This window comes from Prionailurus bengalensis, chromosome B2, assembly GCF_016509475.1.
Source record: "Prionailurus bengalensis isolate Pbe53 chromosome B2, Fcat_Pben_1.1_paternal_pri, whole genome shotgun sequence".
NCBI lineage: Eukaryota > Metazoa > Chordata > Mammalia > Carnivora > Felidae > Prionailurus > Prionailurus bengalensis.
Window position 1 is genome coordinate 11,668,707 of NC_057349.1, and position 16,990 is coordinate 11,685,696.

At 40.8% G+C, this 16,990-nt stretch overlaps 1 protein-coding gene and 1 long non-coding RNA gene across 7 annotated transcripts in view; one reads left to right on the plus strand and one right to left on the minus strand.

Annotated features, from left to right (window-relative positions):
* Positions 1-542: 542 nt before the first annotated feature.
* The window catches only part of NUP153 (nucleoporin 153), an 87,367-nt gene continuing 70,919 nt past the window's right edge, over positions 543-16,990 (plus strand). For 2 of the 6 annotated variants that reach the window (XM_043590750.1, XM_043590752.1), the window contains exon 1: positions 10,185-10,295. In XM_043590750.1, the coding sequence (XP_043446685.1) occupies positions 10,185-10,295 (111 nt within the window). Of the gene's footprint in view, positions 620-3,339; positions 3,447-8,024; positions 8,097-9,955; positions 10,296-16,990 lie in introns of those variants that run through there. The other 4 variants (XM_043590748.1, XM_043590749.1, XM_043590747.1 and 1 more) reach the window with 4 other exon arrangements.
* On the minus strand, positions 6,143-7,995 carry LOC122489201. Its single transcript, XR_006298863.1, has 2 exons — positions 7,223-7,995; positions 6,143-6,266 (listed from the first exon to the last, which is right to left on the minus strand). It is a non-coding gene; the product is annotated as an uncharacterized LOC122489201 (long non-coding RNA).

Consider the following 16,990-nt stretch of genomic DNA (forward strand, 5'->3'; position numbering starts at 1 on the left):
TTTGTTGAATAGTATCCCAAAGTTTTAAGTACAGATCTTTCTTCGTCCCTTTAGTTCACACTTCCTATTTGGGTAGAATCCCTCAGAGGAAGCACCGTTTTCATCTGATTGTGGAAAAGTGATTTTCTTCTGTTTATCTCTGACACTACAACTAGTAGATGGTCTGCGATAAATTGTATTGAAAAGGAAAAGAGGGAGATTAAAGGTGTTTTAACCCAAAAGGGTTATTTTAACAAACTTAAAGTATTTTTGAAACACACAGGAAAAAAAAAATTCCATAACATAAAAGTTGTTGAGGGAACTACAAATGGCAAAACCTTCTATGAATATGCATTCATCCAAGTAATAAACACATATCCAATTTGTGCCTGGTCCTCTGGATGTAAAATGTCAGGGAACCGTGAGGTGGCAATAAGGAGGGTCTTTTCTCTCGAATGTATTATTCATCAGTCCTTCATTATTTAGGGCGTTAGTAAGTGATACTCTGTGCTGCTGTTGCACCATTCCTGGGAGGTATCGGTCATCTTTCCCCCATTTATTTTATAGCTTTTGAAGGTGGGTCAACAAGGAGCCAGTCTGGACTCAGAGGACTGACCAATGGAGAGAGAATGCACCAAAGGTGAGTTCAGATCAGCTGTGGACCTGGCAGAAGTTTCCAAAATGGCTACTTGTGACTGTTGGTGGGAATTTAACATGTGCCCTTCCCTTTCTCATCTCAGCCCTCCCTTTCCTCTCCTACAGCGTTCTGTAAACGTGTCCCCTTTTTCTGTACCGCTCACACGGATAGGAAGTTTTCGGTGACCACTGCTGAAAAATCTAAGCAAATGATCTGACCTGTCTTGTTTAGATCTGACATATGAACCAGCCACTGGATCCCTCTTTTCCTTAGCTAGCAATTAAGACAGAGAGCTTCTAAGAACTGTTGCCTTTCTTTTTGCCATCTCAGTTTTTAATGTTTTTCAAAGGATCCGGTTCTAAAGTTAGTGATGGCACACACGAAGGGGAACAGGCAGCTCCCTTTTGCTTGTAAACCCAAACTGAACCTTAAGGAAGATGGATGCTGGTACCTGAGGAAGCCTGGCTGCAAAGGGAGGGCCCAGAGGATGTGGAAGGAGTTAAGGGAGAGGCATATTCCCGGTGAAAACAAGAAAAATGGCTTTTCCTTCCCAATTGTCAAGTCCTAGTGCTTTTATTATAGATTTTTCTCCTTACCACTCAGCGGGAGAGCGCTCCCTGATTGCAGTCGCTGAAATTCTGCACGGGACCCTCTAGCATGAGACAGACGAGGGATTACACTCCGATATTAGCAAGCATAAGGCTAAAATCATTGATCTCAGCACTTCAGCTGCAAGGGATGGGCCTAAAAGCAGGTGTTTCTTGTAGGAAGTGCTTATGAGTCATTGCTGACTCACAGCGGGGGCAAGATTTTATGACCAAGCAAGTGAAAAAGAGTTGGTTTAACTGTTACTAATTTAAAGCATCTAAGTTACGGCTTGGATTTAATTGTGGCTGGTAGAAGCTGTTTGTTGCTTGGTTCGCGCCTCTGGGGAGCCCGATGGTCTGCTTTGATGTTTTAATTCTATACATGGTGTATATGCTAGAGCCTAAACCCTCATGTGAGAGGTGGTTTTCCCTCACTGGGGGTGGTGTGTTTGAGTAGGCTTTGCTCAGTGTCTGCAGGGTTGCCTTAGTTTGTTTGGCAATACTGCCTATTTAATATTGAATGTAGAGTAGTGTAACTTCAGTCCTATTTGCTTTGGAGAATATTTGAAAAGTTCTTTTTGGTTTCGAAGAACCGTATTTTTTGGTAGCCCACGATAGTCTATTGTCTATATGATGGATCCAAACAAGGTGAGATATACGGAGGGCATCGGCCACGGGTTCTAAGTGCCGGGTTAAAGTCATCTTGTTAACTAATCATTACGTCTGTTAAATCAACCTGGGATAATGGAGAATAAGGATGCATTAAATCCAGAATTTCATTTCAGGTAAGTAGTCTACCTTCCTTTGGAAAAAGAGCCTGATAAAAAGAAAAAGGAAAAGGAAAAAAATGCCTAATTTCATTTCTGCTCTCTTTGGAGTAAAATCAAATGCACATAAGAGGAAAACATCCACATGTTCTACAAGCTGCTGGTTCGTCAACTAGTTGTTGGTTGTTGTAGATTTTACTGAAAAATGGGAATTCCTAAGCCTGCTGTTTACAGAAACTTTGGATAACTGATTACTTCCATGCCTTGATCCATAAATATTCATATGAGCAAATGTATTTATATTTGGCCTTGAGGAAGGAAGGTGTAGGTGAGCCTTTGAAAAATGACTTAAAAAATAAAATAAAAATGATTTTTTTCTTGTAGTTCACAACTTTTAGGCCTTCCTTATTGTAGGAGTAAAGACCTCTGTGTGTTGTGGAAAGAATACTTTTGATGACCAACTTCAGAAAATCTTTAGACTGAAGGATCCATTTTTTTTTTCCATTTGTAAATTTTGGAGAAAATACTGCATCTGAATACTATGTTGACTTCATAGCACCTGTTTAAGAGATCGAGCTATTAGAAGTAGGTAATCAACTTAATTGTTTCTGTGATTTGTCAAGTAGAGAGCTGTTATTTCTGTTGTTATAGTTTAGGAAAGGTGAAATCTATAGATTTTACTCCAAGTTGTCTGACCTCTTTGCATGCACTTTGGATTTGGATGCTAACCTGGTACTGAGAGCAAAAGACAATATGTGCTCTTAGAGTCCATTCCTGCTTGCTTTTCTATCTCAACAATGATTTTGTGAGTGTTTTGGAAAGCAAAAAGTGATAGCAATTCTAAGGAAGTAATCTGATATTTCTTTTCTCTGCTCACAGGCCCTGGTATTATGAGATGGTTTATTCTACATCCATGTTTTTTGTCTGTCATGAGTTCACTCTGAAAAGAAAATTTGTACAGATAAGGATATTTGGGAATTAGCAAAGTGTTGTTTCTTTATTTTTTAAAGTTTCTTTATTTATTTTGAGAGAGAGACAGAGTGTGAATGGGGAGGGGCAGAGAGAGAGAACCCTAAACAGGGTCTATGTCCTCAGTGCGGAGCCCGACGTGAGGCTCGAACCCGTGAACCGAGATCGTGACCTAACCAGAAACCAAGAGTCAGATGCTTAACTGACAGAGACACCCAGGAGTCCCAAAGTGTCCTTTAAATATCTATGCGCAAGTATATTTCATAACTAATGTTTAGTTTCAGACTCTTAACATACCAGATGTGCTTTATACGTTCTGGCGGCATGGTTAATTTTTTTAAGCGGTGCTTTTCAAATGTCACGGGCATACGAGTCACCTGGTTATCTTGTTAAAATGCAGATTCTGATTGAGTAGGCCTGGGATGGCAGAGACCCTTTACAAGCTCCAGGGACTGATGGTGCTGCTTGTCCTTGAGTAGCAAGAGGCTAAAAGACACATTTTAACTGGTAGGTTGTGCCCTTCCTATGGTGGTGATGTGAACATTTGGGTTGTCAACATGTTAATTCATAGAATGCTCTTGAAAAGAAACATCTTAATGAGTTAGGGTCTGATAAACTCAAGCATTCTCTGCCAATGCTTTTTAAAAATGAAAAGCCTTGGTACTTAGTGCAAGCACATTGAGTTTTGCAAATATTAGAGTTTTACATAGCTTGCAACCTTAGTGATGAGTTCAGTTTTTTTGATGTAACTGATTAATTATATTTTAAAAAATGAAACAAATCCCATAGATTTCTTATAGAGGATGAATTTACTAGCATGTGTTTAGAATTTAGAGTGTAGAATCTTGGGGGGTGAATTATTAGGGCTAAGTTCTAGTGGTTAATACACCATAATGCAGTAAGCTGTAAGACAACTCAGTAAAGTAGTGAAGTCTGATACACCATGTGAACAGAGGTGGTTTTACTGTTTTGTACAGTGACATATATTAGAAATCACCATAGTAGGCTCTCAATAAATATTTTTTTAATATTTAGATTATGTTTATAAATTGTTTATAACTATCCACTTCTTGTTTTAGAGTTGATCTCCATTGTTCATGTTCATTCTAGTTTGTATTTGAAAATTAGACAGAAATGTGTAATCCTAGTTGAGTCATTAACTGTCTTAAATGTTAGGATGGAATGGGTCTTCCTGAATTTGGCTTTTATTGCATCCAATAAAACTGAATTTATATTTATAATTGGTAAGTTTAAAATATGCCTTAAACTATAATGGAATGTATGTAAACACATCTATGTCAAAGGCTAGTATACATTGACATATATAGGAAGAGGAAAAATCTTACATGACACGTTAGAATTAAGTGATATAGGTAGTTAATCAAAACGTGATTATATTAGTTAATTCATTTAGTTTTAAGTATTACTTTATTCCCCAAAGACCGAGGACACAGTAAGTTAATGAGAGCATGATGTTGTACATCTTTAAATATCTTCTCAATGCTATGGCCCCTCTTCCTTAAAATACCTAAATACCTAAAAAACCCCAATAACTTCCTAGAATCTCAACCCCATTTTGGATTTCTCTAGTTGAGACTGAAGTGTAAAATGAATCAAAAACAAAAAAACTAGTTTCACCTTATTTTTCTATGTAATTCTTGGTAATTATCACATGAAAATGTGTGTAGAAGATCATAGAGATCTATCTAAAACTGCTCTCAATAAAATAATAATTTCAATAGACATCACAGCAGTACTTCATTTTATGTTAAGATAAAATAAATGCGTAATTTCTAACTTATTTTTTAAAAGTTTATTTAGTTTTGAGACAGAGACAGACAGAGCATGTGTGGGGGAGGGGCAGAGAGAGAGGGAGACACAGAATCCTTAGCGGATTCCAGGCTCTGAGCTGTCAGCACAGAGCCCAACGTGGGGCTCAAACCCAAGAACCGTGAGATCATGATCTGAGCCAGGGTCAGAGCTTAACCGACTGAGCCGCCCAGGTGCCCCTGTACTTTCTAAATTCTTATACTTGTCATCTCTGAATACTCCTTTGGACAGAATTGACTACCTTTTGAAGAATATATAAAGGCTGTTTTTCAATCTAGGTTGGGCTTAGACTATTGCATTTCATGTGAAATTAGTGGAAGCGTCAGCAGCCTCTTCATGTGGTAATTCATAATTGGCAGTTACTATATTGTATGGGGGGGATAAAGAAGTTTCTTGGGGGCCGGGGGTGCTAGCAGTAACAGGCTTTTCATAAATTGAGATCTCTCCCAATATAACCAACCATTCTGGCTGAAAAAACTGGGTCCAGGTTTAAGAAAAGTGAACTTGGGCTAATCTTTGTTGAAAACTTGGTTATTGGGAAGAAATTCTTGTCCTTCTGTTGTCTTCTGTGAGGTTCTGCCACTTGATCTTGGATACGAATTGCCGTTAGTTTTTTTCTCCTTATCCTTCACACTATTCTTTTGTTTCCATGATATACGTTGAATTCTATTGGTCTTGCTAACGTGGCTCCTCTCTGGAGCCTGATTTATGATATCCCTTTCACTCAGGTGGCCCTGCTGATGTACTCTTCATTGCCATCCTACTGCATAACCACACGTCCCCATGCCACAATGGAGGTCCTTGCATTTTCAGGTGATCCTAAGCCACATATAGGAGTCTAGTCTTTCCAATGCTATCATAGCATAAAGTTGGCAAATATCCATTCTCACTATGCAGTAAGGCAGAACCAGTGTCTAACATTTAAGTCAGTGTGGAGGCCATCAGAGAGGTTTCTAAAGTATGCCATTTTCCATTAAGGTAGAAAATCATTTTTTCAAAGAAAACATATTTTAGGTGGTAGATAAGTTTCTAAATTGGCTACAAAAATGACAGAGTGAGGGTAAGAGCATGGGCTTTGGAGTTAGGAGGAGGAGAAATCATTCAAATACTGACTCTGTTATGCTGAAATAATTTTTTAAATTATTTTTTATCCCCTCAATGCCCAGTTTCCTTATTTGTAACATGAGGATAATAGTTCCTCTAAGGATTGTTAGGATTACATGAGAATCTCTCCATAACATCATCATAGGGATTTGTTCATGATACTCTTGAATGCTTTATCAGGAATAAATAAATGAATTTGAGAAGTAATTAATTTGTTATGCACTATAGAAAACAAATACATGCAAGCTAGGCAAGATTATAGAAAGCAGTTTAGCTGTATTAATCAGTGTATTATTTATTACAATAAAATAGGAACAGTTGACATTGGTATGATTAGCTGTATTACGTACAGAGTGAGTGCTATGTGTTAACACTGGTCCATGTGTTCAGGATCTGGAAATGAGAAAAAAAAAAATCCTTCATGGAGTTTAAAACCCGGGTGGGGAGGAGTGAGTTTCTCTTAAAATGCCCTCAATGAAACAACTCAAAACTTAAGATCACTTCTCAGAGCCACTGCAATTTTGTCGAGGTCTAAAGACTGACGGGAATAGAAGTTAATAAGAAGGAAAAGGATGAATACAGAAGATAGCTAGTTCATAACACACAATTTATTAAGTGATACTTTCCAATTCTGTGAACTACAGAAACTTATTGGGTTTATAGGGATTCAATTCATCATCTATAGAGATTGATTAATTGTAAGTGCTAAGTAACAATTATTTCCTTCCTCAAAAGCCTATTAACTCCTAATATGGCTGGAATGATTTCAGGAATCCCTATTACCAGTCCATGTCATTTGATACTTTTTTCCAATTTATTTTTTGATACTTTTTTCCAATTTATATATAGTCTCTGTTAGAGAAACGTTCAAGAATTATTCGTATGTTTAAATGCAGGCAGAGTCTTTAAATTTTATAATCAGAATAACTTTATTATAATCCATTCTCTTACTAGTAATTCCTAACTGAAGAATAAGTCCTGTACCAAAAATGCTTGAGGAACTCTAGGTTTGGGGATTGTCGCTCCAAACTGAATTTCAGCACAATGTTATTTTCAAATCCCAAACCTATGCACAAGAAGTTACTTCAACCTACAGTGAGGCTGATACTATTTCAGGGTAAAATTAGGCTGTAGGAAGTTTTAAATGCGAATTTCTCTTGCCTTTTATTTTCTCTTTGCTGTCAAGTCTGGTAACGTTTCCAATAACTCAGTAACATGAATGTGGGAATAATGTATTATTTTTCCCTTAAACACTGTTTTACTTCAAAGAAATAACTGTAAAATGGGGTAAATAGTGGAGATAAGGCTAAAGGGGGATGTGAATTTTTCCGTACTTCCTTAAATCTTACCAATTTTCAATTCTGAAGTTTCATCTTAGGTTGGCCCAGCTCTTTTGCATATCCTTTTCAAAGCTTGAATATGAAGTCTGTCCCATGCAGACATCAAATAACGGGCCTCTAAGAAAGGGATGATTTTTGAGCCCCAGCCCGTTCACTCTCCTGTGCTGGAAATTCTGAGTCTGGTAGAGTGAAAAGGGAAAATGAGACATGACTACAGTTCAATCTTCTATATACACAGCCCAGTGAATTATTCAGGTACAGACCTTCCCTGGCTGAGCTTATTAGGAACTACTTGACTCTGCTTGTCAAATACCTAGTTAATAACTGTGAAAGAGAGAGAATTGTATTTAAGAAGGATGAGGTGCTTCAGGGGAAGGAGAACGTCTACCTGACGAGTCTAGTGGGGAGTTAGTGGTAGAGCCTGGCACGGAGGTAGGACAACCAGGAAACAGAAGAGGAAGTAGATTCATTTTGTTTGTCATATTTGGCAACTTTTTATAGTCTTGGTGATTATGGTCAGAGGTGCCACTGAAAGCCATTTGCTCTATAAACCTATGCCTGGTACAGCCTGTTTCCTTAGGTGCTGAAAGGTACTACAAAATCCAAGGTACTGAAAGTCTGGTTTCACAATCTGACTTACATGATTTATAAGAGTGATTTGAATTGTGCAGTTTGGTGGTGGAGATGGTATGAACATCTTAGAGTTAATTTGTATTTAATAGCTGGATATTACATGCTTTCTAAGTAGTTATTATGAGCTATATATATATTAATCCTTTCATTAGAACCACCAACCTGTTGAGGTAAATATTCATTCTATTTGCAGATGAGGAAACTGAAGCTTAGAAAGAGGATCAGTAACTTCCCCAAGGCTACACAGCTAGTAAGTGATAGATTTGAAATTAAGTCTGTTTGACTCTGAAACTTACAACCTTTAAGATCAATTGTCTCAAATGGAGCACTAAACCTGTTTTTTTTTTACAGCAGACTTTTCCCCTTATTTGTTTACTTGTCTCAACTCAGAAAGTTGGGTTATAGTTGTGGCTTTGGGTTCCCTGGGGCTGAGTGTCCTTGAGCAGGCCACCTGAATTCTCTGAACCCCTGTCTGGTGGGTTGAATGTGGGGGCTGGACCAAGAAGCCTTTTCTTTTCTTTCAATTTTTAAAATGTTTGTTTGTTTGTTTGTTTGTTTATTTATTTATTTATTTTTAATGTTTTATTTATTTTTGAGACAGAGAGAGAGAGAGAGACAGAGCATGAGCAAGGGAGGGGCAGAGAGAGAGGGAGACACAGAATCGGAAGCAGGCTCCAGGCTCTGAGCTGTCAGCACAGAGCCCCACGCGGGGCTCGAACTCACGAACTATGAGATCATGACCTGAGCCAAAGTCGGATGCTCAACCGGCTGAGCCACCCAGGCGCCCCTAAAATGTTTATTTTGAGAGAGAGAGCACAAGCCGCGGAGGGGCAGAAGAGACATAGAATCTGAAGCAGGCTCCAGGCTCTGAGCTGTCAGTACAGAGCCTGATGTGGGGATGGGGGCTGGAACTCAAGAACTGCGAGATCATGACCTCAGCCAAAGTGTGAGGCCCAACAGACTAAGCCACCCAGGCACGCCCCAGCAAGCCCTTCTGACCATCAATTCCTACAATCTCTATTCTTTGTGGGATCAGTTTTTGATCCTAGCTCACTTACTCACTTTCCTAAATATAATGCCTTCTATTTGGAGCAATATATGTATACTTTTATTACCGGTAACCTACCACTTATGTCTAATGTGAGCTGCCTGCCTGTGGGTAATAATTGTAACCATTTATTGCAGTTCTTGCCTACCAGGACAGGTACTACGTCCTCTGCATGAACGATCACTATGGTTCCCATTTTACGGAAGACGAAGCCAAGGCTCAGAAAGTTTTGACTTCTGCAAGGTCAAGCTAGAGAGCGGTGGGGCCAGAATTCTAGTCCTTGTGTTTGACAGCAAAGCCCTTACATGTTAATGGGACATTAATGAAACCGCATACATTTTTAAATTCTGCTTTAGGCTTAAAGATCACCAACATTGCTTTTTCAACCATTAAATTTTTTTTTTTTTTTATATTAGCTCCTGTCTTCGATTTTACTATCTGTTGACTTTCTGCCCACTTTACCAACCAAAGGGGAAGTTGAATGAAAAGAGGTTATTGTTTTTATGCTAAATGCCTCTGTCCAAGTCTAAGTTTACAGCTAAAAGCAATAAAAAGGACGGAGCCCGCGGCTTTGTGCCTCTGCGGCGATCCGAGGATCTCCTTCCGCGTCCTCCTTTCGTTCTTCCGCTGAACTACGCTTCCCAGCGAGCCGCGCGGCCGAGAGCGCGGGCTCGGCCGGCCCTCCCTTCCTCTTCGCCTATCACTCGGTCGCAGTGTAATGATGCAAACGCGTCGGGCGCTGACGAGTGACGGCGTTCTGGCTCGCGACCGCGGCGGCGGCCTTAGCAGCGGCAATAGGCGCAATAGCAGCGGCGACTGCAGGGACGACGACGACGGCGGCGGGGCGGGCGCTGTGCGCAAAGGGGAGGGGTAGGCGGGCGGCGCCGGCGGCTTCAACTGCGGCAGCTACGGCTAGGGCGACGAAAGAATCCCCATCAGCCGGCGGTCGAGTTAGGCCTAAACAGCGCCTGGAGCTGATCGCGTTGTCCTCTGCGGGGGATCTCCATAGAGACCGTGACATACACAGAGGCGGGGGTCCGCAGGAGGCTGCCGGACCGGAGCCAGCTCCTCGGCCTCAGTCGCCGCCACCGCCTTCCCTGCTGCCAGCGCGCATTTTCTCTCCGCTCCTGCTCGAAACCTCGCGGCTCCTGGTGTGCCAGTGCCCTACTGTGTGGGCAGCGAAGGCGGACTTTTGGGCTGGGGCCGGGCGGGGGGGGGCTCTAAGGCCTCCACCTCTGCCTCTCCCGCCCCCTTACCCGCCCCGACGCGGGAAGCGGCGGAGGCTCCGCCATGGCCTCGGGAGCCGGAGGAATAGGAGGGGGCGGTGGCGGCAAGATCCGGACGCGGCGTTGCCACCAGGGGCCAATTAAGCCTTACCAGCAGGGGCGACAACAGCACCAGGTATGGAACCCCGACGCGGTGGTATCTCAGCGGGTTCGGAACTCAGCGGGAGGGAACAGGCGGCGTGGGGCCCTGGTGCCCCACGTGGAGCGGACGCTAGGGCCCGAGGAAAGGCCCGAGCCGGGCGGCGGGATCTCAGGCCGCCGGAGTGGCGACGGGAAGTGGGCTGAGACAGGCCCATCTTTGCGGCACACACGTGTGGTTCGGGCCGCCTCTCCCCGATCTTCTGGGCCAGGGGCTTCCCCAGACAGGCGCAGGGCGGGAACAGAAATTCTAGGCCCACGTTGCGCGCATTTCTTTCGGTTTTGGCGGGGATTGGGGGGTTTGAGGGTATTACTCACGTCCTCTCCAGGGAGAAAGGAAGAGATGTGGCTGGAGGCCCATACGCTTGCTGTTTTCTAGTCTCCCGCGTTTCAGTTTGTGTGGGGAGGGGGCTGTCCCAGGCAGTCCGCTTCCGAGGCACCCGGGGGTGGGGACGGGGCGCTGTTACACAGAAAGTGGAATAACTTTGTTTCATGCTGTTAATTAATTCCGCGTCTCCCCTGCCGGTGTCCTTCGATCTGAGAGCATCCACTTAGATTTTTTCCCCCCCTCTCCCATAACCGGATAATAGTTACCTAGGTCCTGGGGCATTTTGAAAGTCCCTCTTCACCCTTACGTCTTTTCTCCGCTGCGAGACTCTTCCCTCTCCTCTTCTATCCACTCCCTCCCCCCCCCCCTCATTTTATTTTGGAGGCTAGAACTGGCTGTTACGCACAGTTGACCGGGACTCCAGTTCTGATCTCATGCACGAAATATTTTAATATTACGGGGCGTATTCTAGAAGTTTAAGGTACTTTTGACACCCAGGAATGTTGGTGGTCTTCTCATTAACCACCTTGTGCACTCATGGGTGTTTGAAGTATGAAAAGGAGTTTATCCTAATTGTAAACGATACATTTGATTTTGAGAAAATATTATTTTAAAAAACTTATTTGTTTATTATGGGAATTGAATAGGAAAATGTTAAATTATTTTAATAAAAGTCATGTATAAAATTTGACAGTGAGGCTAAGGTGCAGGTGTGTGTCTTAAGGCTGTTAAACAAAAGTATGGGGAAAGGGTCTGGTAACTTGTTGCATCCTATTAAAGGTAGAATTCCTAGATTGCTTTATTTTGGATGATGGTGGTATTGAATATTTTAACATGTTTGGTGATGTTAAATTGTATCATTAAAACGCAAATTTTTAAAAGTAAAATTGGGAAATTTTTTAATAGTAAAAATTGTGGTTTATAATTTTAAGTAGCTAATGGCTAGAAGTCGTGACATTACTTTTACCTCCCAGTAGGTTTCCCCCAGATGTATACAGAAAGGGCCGGTTTTTAAATTTCTTTGTGAGGAACAGGGGTGGGGTATTGCAGGCAAATTTAAGATTAGAATTCAGGTCACACGCCTGGCCATTTAACCTAATCCTTTTGTAGAATGGAAGTTAGACACACATGCTTTCTGTTTCTCTTGAAGAATAAATGTCTTTGAGTTCTCAGGTCTTCTTACAAGAAAGTTACTATATAAAAAATGAGATGTTTTAAGTACATGTATTGGATGATCTGGACAGAGTTTAAAAAGGAGTTAATATATTCCAGGTGGCAAATGTTACAGTCACAGCTTATTTTTAAATGTACTTAAGATAAACTAATTTGGGGGACATGATGCCTTAACAACATAATACTTATGATCCAGATTGCCTTAGATCGGATGTGATTTTAGGCTGTGTAGTTTTAAGACCTTGATAATTTATCTTTTCCCCTTATCTAAAATACTTCCAGCTTCTTGCCCTAGCCATTTGAAAACATTTTTTTAATATTTATTTTTGAGAGAGAGAGAGAGAGAGAGCGCGCGCGCACACTGGAGTGTCAATGGGGGAGGGGCAGAGAGAGGAGGAGACACAGAAGCAGGCTTCAGGCCCTGAGCTGTCAGCACAGAGCCCTATGTGGGGCTTGAACTCGCAAACTGAGAGATCATGACCAGAGTTGAAGTCGGGCGCTTAACCGACTGAGCCACACAGGCACCCCTTGCCCTAGCCATTTAATTGAAAAAGAAAATACATTTTAGCTTTTGAATTGGGATTAAAGATGTTTGGGGGTTTCTTGATCAACACGGCAGGTGTTACTTAATATTGGCGGAAAACACCAAAGAAAAGTATGCAGGAGTATACAAATGCTCAATTTTTAACAATCTAAAAATAAAAACTGTCCTTAGTCCTTACTGGAACTTTTGTGGACTTGTAGACTGCCTGCTAGCTGTCTGCTGTCTTACGTTGTCTGTCACCTCTATGTTTTGCAGCAGCTGCTGAGTCATCATGAATAGCAAGGAGCTTCATGACATGGCATGTTTTATACTAATGTTATTTGATTAAATGTCCACGGGTTTCTGGGCAAAAATGAAGTTTTGGGTTGTGTAGTAGAGGGTTGGAATAAGAACGGGAGGTCTGGCACTGTCGTGGATGTTTGCCATCGCCTGGCAGGCCAATTAGCTTGTGCGGTCAGGCAGTACCTGCAACTTTTGCGTGTGTTCATCTGACTTGTAATTTCCTGTTTTGACTTCTCAGTTAGCTCTGCTAAGATACATCTAAAGATTACATTTTTTTCCTTTTAACTTCTGATCTTTAAAATGCCATCTTGCTTGAAGTTTGGAGACAGAAATCCGTTTTCTGACTCAACTAACTGAAGGGCAGTTACTTAAAGAATTATAGAAGCAAAAATGAAGAACAACCCTGAATAATATAAGTCGATCATTTTCACTTGCCTTCTGTCCTCCTTAACTCAGCCCAGATGCATTTAGGAAATGGTGTCATTTTTCTAGTTGGGAGTGAACAGATCACTGAAAGAAGATGTGGTTAGTTTTTGTCCCCGCTTCAGTCTCCTTTCCCACTTCTTGTGCAGATTGTCAGGCCCAGGAAGTCAGCTCTGGAGAGATCAAGCTTTTCTTAGTAGTAGCCACAAAAAACCTGAGCCCATGGGCAAACCAGAACCTTGCCTCTGGAAGAATCTACTGCCACCTCCTGGCGAGAGGGCGCTTATTTATTTTTGCCCTTTTTTGAGGGGGGTGTGCTTAAGAGGTTTTGTCTTCTGGTCTGGAGCTGTGGGAATCCACTCATTTTATCTACCTGGATATAGCTTGTCTTCCAACAAGTTAGTTTTTGCATTTAGCTATTTTAGAAAAAGGAGGGAATCCCTTTATTTAGTAGCTTAAATCAGGAGTCTGCAAACTTTTTTTTGTAAAGGGCCAAATAGTAAGTATTTTAGGCTTTATTACCGCAAGTTGTTTGTTTTGTTTATGCAGCCCTTTAAAAAATGTAAAAACCATTCTTAGCCTGGGGCTTGTATAAAAACAGGCTGAGAGGGGCGCCTGGGTGGCGCAGTCGGTTAAGCGTCCGACTTCAGCCAGGTCACGATCTCGCGGTCCGTGAGTTCGAGCCCCGCGTCAGGCTCTGGGCTGATGGCTCAGAGCCTGGAGCCTGTTTCTGATTCTGTGTCTCCCTCTCTCTCTGCCCCTCGCCTGTTCATGTTCTGTCTCTCTCTGTCCCAAAAATAAATAAACGTTGAAAAAAAAAATTAAAAACAGGCTGAGAGCTGAATTTGGCCCACAGACCATGTTTTGCCTAACCCTGGTTTATATGATAGTTTAGGTTTTTTTGTTTGGTAGTTTCTATATGATACTGTCTCCCAAGTATGCCCCACTTCCAAGTATGTCCTACTTGGGGTCTGATAGCTAAAGAGTATTCTCAGTTTTGAAATGGAAGGATATTTAGACATCAAATACTTATTGCAGAATGTACTAAGTAGTTTTGACTTTAATTTTATCTTTACTGCTTTGTCTTAGATGTTAAATACTATCAGTGGAAACAACTGGAAATAGTTGATAGGGAAAAAATAATGGAATCAGAGTATCTGGCTTTGAATTCTGTTCTGCCAGGATTTGGACAAGTTATTTAAATTCTCTGCTTAATTTATGTGTCTGTAAAGTGAAAATTGTTGTGAGGGTTAAATGAGATTAGTAAAGCTCTTAGAGCAGGGCGTGGCATATATAGTAAGGACTCGTTTGAAATTGTTGTGATTAAATACAGCCTTTTTAAAAAAAATATTTATTTTTGAGAGAGAGTGAATAAGCAGGGGAGGGGCAGAGAGGGAGACAGAGAATCCTAAGCTGACGGTGCAGAGCCCAACGCGGGCTTGATCCCAGGAACAGCGAGATCATGACCTGAGCCGAAATCAAGAGTGGGGTGCTCAATCCCCTGAGCCACCCAGCTGCCCCTGAATACAGCCTTTTGATATAAATGTTTGTCTTTGAATTTTGCTGCCTCTCAGTAGGGTTTTTTTCCTTTATTTACCCAACCTTAAGCTTTAATAGGCTTTTATTGGATTTAGGGACTTTTTACTAGGTGATGAGGCCAAACTTAAACTTATTGAGTACTTATTTTCAAACATGTTGCCTTCAAGAAATGCCAGTCATTTAAGTGTATAGGAGAGTAAATCCAAATATTAACTTACTTAGTGCATAGTAGGTTTTTTGTTGGTGATGAGAGGCCCTTGTATGTGATATTTTATCAATTCACTTACCAGTGTTTGAAGTAAAATGAAGACTTCGGTCTGATGTTACTAATTAAAACCATTTTCTTTAGGCACAGAGTATTATTAGGAAGATGTAATGACCTCGTGTTTTCAAAAATGGTTTTATTTGTAGGCAGTTAGCTTATGGCCCTGGTTGCAATATATTTTTAAGATTCTTCTGTGTTGGGTGGCCTGATTTAAAGTCTTGCTACAAGATACAATTTACTCTGTTTGCTATCAGAAACAGGATGGTAGAATGCCTTTCCTGTGTATAGATGTTTCAGTTTGCTTGATTTTGCTTATCTTTTTCATAGTGTGATTTAAGAAGTAAACTCTTAAATCCCGTTTTCAAATAGATTATTTAAGAAAAGTGACAATATCTTGTATAAAACTTTTAGTGGGTTAAACTGCTTTGGTCTTTATTGGGTTTCCTATGGCTAGTTTGAAAGGTCTTTTAGGGATTCCTTTTCTTGTTCTTGTTTGATTACTGTTAATTATCTATGAATACCACCTCTATAATGTGGAACACTAAAATAAGAGACCAAGTCAGGTCATGTTTCTCCTTACTGCATTGGGGCAGACTTTTGAAGGAGGACTTTTGAAATTTGTGGCCAGTTGTAGTTAAAAAATTTTTTTAGCCAGAATAATTTTTATGCTCGTGGTTTTTTGGCTTCATTTCTTGAAGTTGAGAAGAGAAATGGAAAAAGTGTGGATTTTAAGTGGCTGTAAGGATTTGGACTGTGGATGGGGAAACCTTGGCTGCTGAATGACTATCTGTAGGTTGTAAAATAGGACAGATAATAGCTTAGATTTGAAGGTTAAATTCAGATTATTGAAACCAGATTCAGTATAACCATATTAGATTTTGAATACTTCATTACTTTTTTCCCTTGTGGAAATAACAGTGTTAAAGTTAGGTGTTAAAATTTAGTAATGTTAGAATAGATATATTACAAAACTTGAAATAACTGAAGGATTATAATGGCATCTAGATTTTACTATTTAGTGTTTCAGATGTTTTTATAATTCGATATTCGTTATTTTTTTTATTTAAAATTTTTTAACATTTATTTTTGAGAGAGTGAGAGAGTGCGCGCGAGCTAGTGGGGGAGGGGCAGAGAGAGAGAGAGAAAGAGAGGGAGGGAGGGAGACACAGAATCCAAGGCAGGCTGCATCCAGGCTCTGAGCTGTCAGCACAGAGCCCAATGCCAGGCTCGAACTCACGAACAGTGAGATCATGACTTGAGCCGAAGTCAGATGCTTAACGGACGTAGCCACTCAGGTGCCCCATATAATTAGATATTCTTTAAGTCTTATGTGAAGTCTTGGGTTCTGTAGCCTTTGTTCTTCATTCGGGCTTGGAGGGAGCAAGGGGGAAAACAGGGAAACTACAACATAAGACTTTCAAAAAAGTTTGGAAAGGAGAACTTGGTGACACAGGAGTTCAGTGGGTAAAGAGAATGTGCACAGAACCTTGAAAGAAAACTAAGTAAAAGCCAGTGACAGGTATTAACAAAATAAAGGCCGCCAAAAGAGCAGATAGAAATGAAAACAGCAGTGTATTTGGGGCAATAGGGGCTCCAAAACCCTGAAACTGAAGATGGATTATATTTGGTATTTATAGTTAGGGACCCAGTGAAGTTACCTGAGAACAGGGATTTTATAATCTGAATACTACTACTATTTAATAGAGGATAACATGGAGAAAAGAGAATTTAACAGAACCAAAGTCAAGAAAACTAAAACCTAATAGGAATAGAGAGCTTTATATAAGGAGAGGTAAGGCTGTATAGTAATGGTAAATTGGCCACGTAGGAGGGATGTCTCTGGTTATTCTAAGGTTACAAATTGGTGAAAAGATACATAGGAAAAGAATGTTTTTTTCATTACAAACGAGTTCTGAATTAGGATGGTAAAAGAGCCTTGCCCCACCTCCACCGTCTTTCATTAATCCTTGAACTCAGGTTAAAAATAATTCGAAAAGCTAATATAGTCACAGTATCTTACACATTGAATGTGCTTGATATGCATTTAGTGTTGAATTGAATTTACTTCTAGCCTCCAAATTATTTGTTGTAAATATCAGTGGCATTTTTGCCATGTTT